Source organism: Nanorana parkeri, unplaced genomic scaffold (genome assembly GCF_000935625.1).
Source record: "Nanorana parkeri isolate BGI_ZX_2015 unplaced genomic scaffold, ASM93562v1 scaffold2696, whole genome shotgun sequence".
Classification (NCBI taxonomy): domain Eukaryota; kingdom Metazoa; phylum Chordata; class Amphibia; order Anura; family Dicroglossidae; genus Nanorana; species Nanorana parkeri.
The window spans coordinates 44,150-52,914 of record NW_017308964.1 but is presented as its reverse complement, the minus strand read 5'-3'; the positions used below and the strand labels follow the sequence as shown (position 1 = coordinate 52,914).

The window sequence follows — 8,765 nt, the reverse complement described above, 5'->3', positions numbered from 1 at the left end:
TGGAACAAAAATGGGCTTTGGAAACCTTCTGGTTACAGAACATTATGGTTGCCCTCAAAGGGCCTGTAAGACTATATAAATGTATCTAATCTTTTATCATAAATTGCCTCGGCATTCCATTATCACTGGTTTTAGTAATAACCTAATACCTAGATCTGAAAGTAGAAGTCTAGGAAATGGCCTGGTGGGCCAGATTCTGCCCCCTGGGCCTTGAGTTTGACACATGTGGGTTAGAACATATGGCAGGTTTGTGCCGCTGTCTGTGGACCCCATCAACAGACTTTCCCCACTTCCTATCCCAGGTCACAGGTGGTGTGTGGAAACCTTTTATGTAGGAAGAAAAGCCTAAAAAAGGAACTTGGTATCCAAACATGGGCTTTGGAAACCTTCTGGTTACAGAACAGAGACCAAAATTGGACGTAGGACCTCTCCAGAACCTCGCCAACCCACTTCATCATCTCTTCCTTTGGTTCTCCTATTGGAAGTTCTGTATGGTGAAGGGTAGAGAGGTAAATAACATGGTTAGTAACAAGTGTTCAGATTGGTAAAAGTCCTCACCGGCACACTTCTTCTGGCTTATTCCAAGCCCGAATGTTCAACATTTAGGAACGGCGGCCTACTTGTATTCCTCAGTAAAGTGGGCCTGTCACCCCGATAGATTCTCTCATGATAAGTAATGCATCAGAATAACATTTCCAGGAGATCACAGGACTCCCCTTCAGTGACATCATCTGCTTCATCTCTAGAAGGGCGGCGCCATCTTTGCTGATGGCATCATCCGTGGTCATCATCTACTTCCTAGACCAGGGGTGCCCATTAGGTAGATGGTGATCTAGCAGTAGCTCTCAGAGCTGATGCTGGTAGATCAGGAAGGGGGGGAAGGGCGGCCCCTTTATTTAGCTGTGCACACATGATTACCTATTAGCCTGAGTCTGCTGAGCCGAGCTCCCTGACACTGGGGATACTGGGGGTTGTAGTGCTCTGTAATACATCAAAGAATATTAGTTTACACAGCAAAATACAGCAAGGTGAGCTAGGAGAGACAGCCGGGAGAGAAAATGAGGAATGACAGCCAGGAGAGAGAGAGCGAGGAAAGACAGTCAGGAGAGAGAGGAAACACAGCCAGGAGAGAGAGAGTGGGGAGAGACAGCCAAGAGAGAAAACGAGGAATGACAGCCAGGAGAGAGAGAGAGCGAGGAGAGACAGCCAGTAGAGAGAGGAGAGACAGCCAGGAGGTTGAGCAAGGAGAGACACCAAGGAGAGAGATCCAGGAGAGCGAGGAATGACAGCCAGGAGAGAGAGAGCAAGGAGAGACAGCCAAGAGGGTGAAGAGAGACAGCCAGGAAAGAGAGAGAGGAGAGACAGCAAGGAAAGAGAGAGAGGAGAGACAGCCAGGGGAGAGAGCAAGGAGGGACAGCCAAGAGGGGGAAGAGAGACAGCCAGGAGAGAGAGAGAGCAAGGAGAGAGAGAGAGAGCGCGCAAGGAGAGACAGCCAGGAGAGAGAGAGAGCAAGGAGAGACAGCCAGGGAAGAGAGAGAGGAGAGACGGCCAGGGGAGAGAGCAAGGAGAGATAGCCAGGAGAGAAAACGAGGAATGACAGCCAGGGGAGAGAGAGCAAGAAGAGACACCAAGGAGAGAGAGAGCAAGGAGAGACACCAAGGAGAGAGAGAGCAAGGAGAGACACCAAAGAGAGAGAGAGCAAGGAGAGACAGCCAGGAGAGAGAGAGAGTGAGGGAGGTTTTTTTTCGTTGGTAGCTCGTCATTTGAAAAGTAGATCTTAACGCAAAAATTGTGGGCACCCCTGGTGTAGACAGAGACGGAGGCTCAGAGGTGACACGATTATGTAAATGCTGCACTTCCACTTTAAACGTTTTATTGAAGCTTTTTAAATAGAAGGAATGTTATTTGTAGCAGACCCATAAGAAGCAAGTCTCTCCTCTGACTCCCATCACTTGCGTGTATACATTTCAGCTTGAGTTATTGAGCTCAGTAAACCGCAAGCTCGGGGACAGAGGAAATATTACAAGGAGAGGCTGGCAAAGAGACATAGGTCATATTTTAAAAGATAAGTCCTAACCATAATGAAGAAAGACAGTAGCTCACTGTTCAGTTCCTTTATACACAGGGCTGGATTTCCCACAAGGCCCCTCTACTCCCTGCGGCCTTGGGGCAGCAGGGAGTAGAGGGGCAGCAGGGGTGTGGAAATCCTATCTCCCGATGCTCGGGGCAGCAGGGAGTAGAGGGGCAGCAGGGGGGTGGAAATCCTATCTCCCGATGCTCGGGGCAGCAGGGAGTAGAGGGGCAGCAGGGGGGTGGAATTCCTATCTCCCGATGCCCGGGATGTACAGCGGGGAAGCTGCCGCTTGTTTTGTACACGTGATCCAGGCAATGTTGCCGAGATCACTTGTATGCAGCCTGGGGGGGGGGACTGGGGTGGGGGGGTAGGGGGGGCATTGAGGAACCCGGCCTTGGGGCAGCAGAGAGAGTAAATCCGGCCCTGTTTATACACTCCTGTCTATATGTATACAATGTTGAGAAGAAGTCTGCAAAATATCAAACATTTGTAATTGTTTCCTCTTCCCTCGTTGCAGGTCGGTGGAAGGACCATGCTGCCCATTCGCTGGATGCCACCTGAGAGCATCTTGTACCGCAAATTCACCACAGATAGTGACATCTGGAGCTTTGGCGTGGTCCTCTGGGAGATCTTCACGTATGGCAAGCAGCCGTGGTACCAAGTTTCCAATACAGAGGTAAGGGTGTCTCTTCCATCAGAATTAGGATGCAGCTCCAGACAGAACTTCTTTGTGTTGTATCATGTGAGGAAAGGGTTAGATTTACAGGGGTGTCAAACTCAATTTAATGGTGGGCCGCATCAACATTATGGTTGCCCTCAAAGGGCCTGTAAGACTATATAAATGTATCTAATCTTTATCATAATTGCCTCGGCATTCCATTATCACTGGTTTAAGTAGTAACCGAATACCTAGATCTGAAAGTAGAAGTCTAGGAAATGGCCTGGTGGGCCGGATTCGGCCCCTGGGCCTTGAGTTTGACACATGTGGGTTAGAACATATGGCAGGTTTGTGCCGCTGTCTGTGGACCCTATCAACAGACTTTCCCCACTTCCTATCCCAGGTCACAGGTGGTGTGTGGAAACCTTTTATGTAGGAAGAAAGCCTAAAAAAGGAACTTGGTATCCAAACATGGGCTTTGGAAACCTTCTGGTTACAGAACAGAGACCAAAATTGGACATAGGACATCTCCAGAACCTCACCAACCCACTTCATCATCTCTTTCTTTGGTTCTCCTACTGAAGTTCTGTATGGTGAGGAGTAGAGAGGTAAATAACTTGGTGCCTTCAATTCTTAAAGAGGATCTTGCATCAAGATGAAAGGTTCTGCTATTAAGTTGAGGTCCACCTCCCTATGTAAAAAAAAAAAAATGGTGGCCCGCTTCTATTGAACAGCATCATAGAGCAATTTGCCTCTCTACTCTTCACCATACAGAACCGAAAGAGGGGACAAATGGAGAAGATAATGAGGTGATTTGGTAAGGCTTTGGAGGTCCACTTTAACTTCAATTTTTTGAAGTTTGTTTGCTTTTATTAGTGCATAGCATAAGTGTAAGCGATCCCCTGTATCTGCGCATGCACCAAAAGCCAGTCCCCATACTATTGGGAAATGCGCTATTCCACGCATGCGCAGACGATCACCTCCAGCCGCAGAAAAGCGTGCCAAAATGGCGCACAGGAAATGACACATCACCCTAACTACTTCCCCTATATAAACCCAGCCTGAGCGCCACCATATTGCTGGGTTATCCATCAGCTCTCCTGTGTTCCTGTGATCTCCTTCTTGTTTTGCTGTGACCCGGACTTGCCTTGACACCTCTTGCCTGCCACCGACCTCGGATTTGTTGATTGGACTTCTCTTCTGCCTGAGCCCCTCTGTACCGTTATTGCTCGATTGGCTTTGACCTTGGCTCGTTTACTTGGATTACGCTTGTCAAGGCCCTTGGATGTCAGCTTGCACGATGCTCTCACCACTGGCACTTGCCGTCTACCTGGACTCTGTCCCCATTCTCAGAGTCCTCGGGACACAAGGTGCAAGGGAGGCCTCCTCACGCTTTCAGTCTCCAACCAGGTATGTGACAATAAGTTCTTTACTGACTGGGTACAGGAGAACATGGGACCTCCTACCAGTATGCAGTGTTCTGGGTTGAACAGTCAGCCACCAGGCCTGAACTTTGTCACCTGACAAGGACAATGATGTCATCAACCCTGTGTAAGCTCCAACATCAACCGATGATACAGAGGTATACCCAGGGCCGGGACATGTGGGTTGGACTTATAAGAGACAAGGTGGCAGAACCTCTTTAAAGGTCCGCTAAGTCAAACAGAAATCTCTTCCTGAGCAGAAATTACAACATAAGTCATTTGTATAAGCCTTGTGATCCCTTTAAGCCGCCATCTTTGATGGCACCATGATGTCTGCTGACACTATGCCACCTTTATTTTTTTCATATGTTCCACTGATACATATATCAGATCCACATATGTTTCCTAAAATGTTCCATTAATGTCATTAAAACTCTTTTACATAAACCAACTAGTCGGCTATGTTCCATGGCCCTATAGGGGCAAAAGGAGGATGAAATTAAAGCCAACAGAGGTCCAGATTGTATCAAATACGGTTGTAGGAACTGTTTGCATGGGTATACGTCCGTGTCCCTCAAAAACTCCTTTGATGGAAACCATACCTTGCTGCCGCCGCCTGCCAAGAAAGCTTTCTCGATAAATAAGAAACGGTCTGATTTTTAATTTTTACCAATGCGCATTGGAGGTAATTGAATTGCGCTGCCCTGTGGGTCCTGTAAGTGACCTTCTCAGGAATCGGAGAAGATAATGAACTTAGGAGACACCCAGATAATAGGTTCTTTACTCCATCACCGGGGATCCGGTTACTGCCAGCCTGGGGCGTCTTGGCAGGGAGTGGAGGGGGAATTTGCAAACACAACATTATTTATTTTTGACAACTAATTTTATTTACGGGTACTTGAAACTTGTTAATTGCACTTAAGTGATAACCTGTTCATGCCGGAGAGCCGGGCGCTCAGGCGCGAGGGCCACTGACATCGGAACTCAATGCTGAAGTCAATTTAAAGGCGTGCTTTCTGTCTTAAAGGGTCTGTTTCACCTAAAAGGAATATTTCAGCTTTGGGTAGATTCCATTTGCTGTCAGTTGCCTTCAATGTTCTGATAGCGAGATCCAGGGGCGTAACTAGAAATCACAGGGCCCCATAGCAAAATTTTGTATGGGGCCCCCGTGATTGCTAGTTATGCCATTTGCAGAGCCCACCTGAGAGTGACCCTGCAGAGCCCGCCATAGACTCTCTATGGTGGGCTCTGCAGGGTCTCAGATGGGCTGCACACCTCTTACCTGTCAGCGCTGTCCGCCTCCGTGGTCACCGGGCCCCGCCTCCTCAATCGCCCCCAGACCCCGCCTCCTCTTCTATCGACGGGCCCCGCCTGCTCTTAGGTCGCTGGCCAGTGATGTAAGAGGAGGCGGGGTTGCTCTTAGGCGGGCCCCGCCTCCTACTTCACTGCGATCGCCGGCCTCTTCTGCCGCAGCTGCTGGATGTTGCCGACACAGTGATCTGTGAGCACCCTTACATGCCATAGCGACCCAGGCGGCCCACACGGCATCACAGGGATGCCCTGGCAGGGCCCATTTGTGCCCGGGCCCCATATCGGCCGCCTGGTTTGCTGTGGCGATTGTTACGCCACTGACGAGATCCCTGCAGCTTAATGTCTGGAGCTGAGCACCTGGTGACGTTGTTGTAAGGACCTCGAGAAAGCCTTCTTGGATGTTTCATTTAATTTGTGTTAAAGGGAGTGGAGGGATTGGATCCTTGGCAATGTGGGTGTCACGATCTGGGATCAGGCTCAGAGTCCAGTAGCTGAAACAGCGGGCACATTCGTGGTATAACAGGCCGGGTTCAGTACACAAGCAGACGGTAGTAGTATAGGAGCAGGCAGAAGCGTAGTCAGCGAACAAGCGGAGGTCAGTAGCCAAAGGTATCAGGTGCGAAGCGGAAGATGATGAGAGTAGTCGGTGAATCAGCAGCCAAAGGTCGGTACACGGGTAGCAGTATGAGCGGATTGTAGCACAGGAGGAGCAGGAAGCAAGATATTGGCAGGAGCACAATAATCTGGCAAACAGGAAGCGCAGAGGCGTGGCTAAAATAGGAAGTTCAAAGGAGGAGCAAGGAGTTCAGAGTTCAGCAGAAATTAGGTTTACCTGAGTATTACACAGGAGAACAGGCAAAGAGCTATCCAAGGTTCTAAGGTGGCTCATCAGGTAGAGCCACCGCCAGACACAACAGATGCCCTGGGTTCAGATGCAGATCCCGACAGTGGGGCAGAACCTGCAACGTCAACTAAACTCAAAAGGGCCTTCAAAAAGTGTAAACCTACCAAGAACCATCTATGGTGAAATGCATGAGGGTAGCTCAGATGCCTTTTGTCTACGCTAACCTAAAATATTCTAATTTTTCTTTGCAGGCCATTGAATGCATCACCCAAGGGCGAGAACTGGAAAGGCCAAGGACCTGCCCCACCGAGGTATACAACATCATGCAAGGCTGCTGGCAGAGAGAACCCCAGCAGAGGCTCAACATCAAAGAGATCCACAACAAGCTAGAAGCTCTTGTCAAGGCACCACCAATTTACTTGGACATCCTACAATAACATTGGAGGACAAGAAAACCGAGGACCAAACCGCTAGGAGCAAAAGCATGAACCCTACAAGACCATTTATTCTGGAAGCAGCTTTGCTAACATTTAAAGTCAATGTACTAAGTCCTTCTTACAAAGGTCAATCGCTGATGACGCTTGGACAGAATGTCTTCAGGAAGTCTTCTAAAGTTTGGCCAACCGGCATGGGAATGACTAAAAAACGCTCTTGGGAGACACTTGTCATGACGTCTTATAGCCGTGCAGAGACGTACATACAAGCCTGTATGGAACTTGTCACAACATTGATGAGTCTTGTCAGCTGATTCAATAGTAGGATTATCCATAACTCTACAATCTATTGCAGCACATACTACAATGTCCACATTGGCCGTGGCCAATATGGCTCCAGGACTCAAGGATCTCAAAGCCAACAGATATACAATCAAGTCAACATGAACACAATGCACAAGCATTCGAAACAACAAGACTACAAGGCCTTTGTGTCATACGATACTACCAGTACAAGTTCCAGAGACACAAGGTGGGAACACAGCTTGACAGACTATAAACCTTTCAGCCTATGAGATGTGCTAAAGTTATCCGTCGACTCTCCATCTGCACCTAGTGTACAAAACATAGACGTGAAAGAGGACTTCCATGGTCAGCTCTTTGTTCTTGATAGACTTTGAGAGTTTTCACAAGCATGCTATGTAATATTATTGACACCCAATAGCCTTTCAACCAATAATCAGGAACCGATCATTCTGTACAATATGGCGGCCGATTTGTTTTGAAGTTTTCTGGTTTGTGGCTTGCTGTTTGGCTCTTGGTACATTGTAACATACCAAACAACAGTGTAGATGTTCAGCCACGTATACCTGGTTTATTTTATCATGGTTACATTCTAGTGTCCCCCCCCCAACATGGACAATCCCTCTAACCAACCTTTGGTGCAGTAGTCATTATGGTACAGCTCCTGATCTTCTACTAACTGTTGCCGGAGGACCAGGTAGTAGCTGATATTTCCATTGCGCTGTGTCGGAGGCTTCCAGCGGACAATCAGATGGGATGAGCAGTTCGACATGATCATAACGTCCTGGGGAACAGTTGGGGCTGCAGTAAAGAGATGGCGAAAAGCTAATACAGTAATTGTCACCTGGTTTTAGCATTGGTGCCTTCTTCCTGATATTTGTCTTCCCTTTTAACTCCTTACAACAGTTAATAGTGATACCCAACCCTCTTACTACCTAGATCTCTCAAGATCCCTTACTACTTCCATCTCTCGTGAGCCCTTGCCGCCTCCATCTCTCGAGAGCCCTTGCCGCCTCCATCTCTCGAGAGCCCTTGCCGCCTCCATCTCTCGAGAGCCCCTGCCGCCTCCATCTCTCGAGAGCCCCTTCCGCCTCCATCTCTCGAGAGCCCTTGCCGCCTCCATCTCTCTCGAGAGCCCTTGCCGCCTCCATCTCTCTCGAGAGCCCTTGCCGCCTCCATCTCCCGAGAGCCCTTGCCGCCTCCATCTCCCGAGAGCCCTTGCCGCCTACATCTCCCGAGAGCCCTTGCCGCCTCCATCTCTCCTATAATGCAGAATTACATTGAACTCTGGTTACATATAAGGAATGAGGCATATGTAGTAATAAAGGGTAATAAATACATGCAATTCTCTGAGTTTAATACATCGTAGTCCATGAAAACGATGCTCATAGCTTGAAGTTTAAGGTGTATACAATTATCTTATATCAACAGGGCAAGTGTCAGAACCCAAGGAATAGGTAACCGTCATCTCTTGGCCACATCAATGGGTATCTATCAACTCTGCCCCATTGACCTCTTGGGTTCTGCTATAGTTTAAACCCATTATGTGGCTCCATAACACCAGAATAAGGACATCTACTAGGTTAAACCCAAGGAATAGGTCACCGTCATCTCATGGGCACCTTTCATCTCTGCACCATAGACCTCTTGGGTTCTGCTATAGTTTAAACCCATTATGTGGCCCCATAACACCAGAATAAGGACATCTACTAGGTTA

General features: G+C 48.4%; 1 protein-coding gene across 1 annotated transcript in view; it reads left to right on the top strand.

The window, feature by feature from the left end:
- NTRK1 (neurotrophic receptor tyrosine kinase 1) overlaps positions 1-6,930 on the top strand; it is a 64,754-nt gene extending 57,824 nt beyond the window's left edge. Inside the window, exons 16-17 of the mRNA XM_018574048.1 lie at positions 2,592-2,750; positions 6,563-6,930. Coding sequence (XP_018429550.1) covers positions 2,592-2,750; positions 6,563-6,748 — 345 coding nt within the window. The 3' untranslated portion in view covers positions 6,749-6,930. The remainder of the gene's footprint in view (positions 1-2,591; positions 2,751-6,562) is intronic.
- The last annotated feature ends 1,835 nt before the right edge of the window (positions 6,931-8,765 follow it).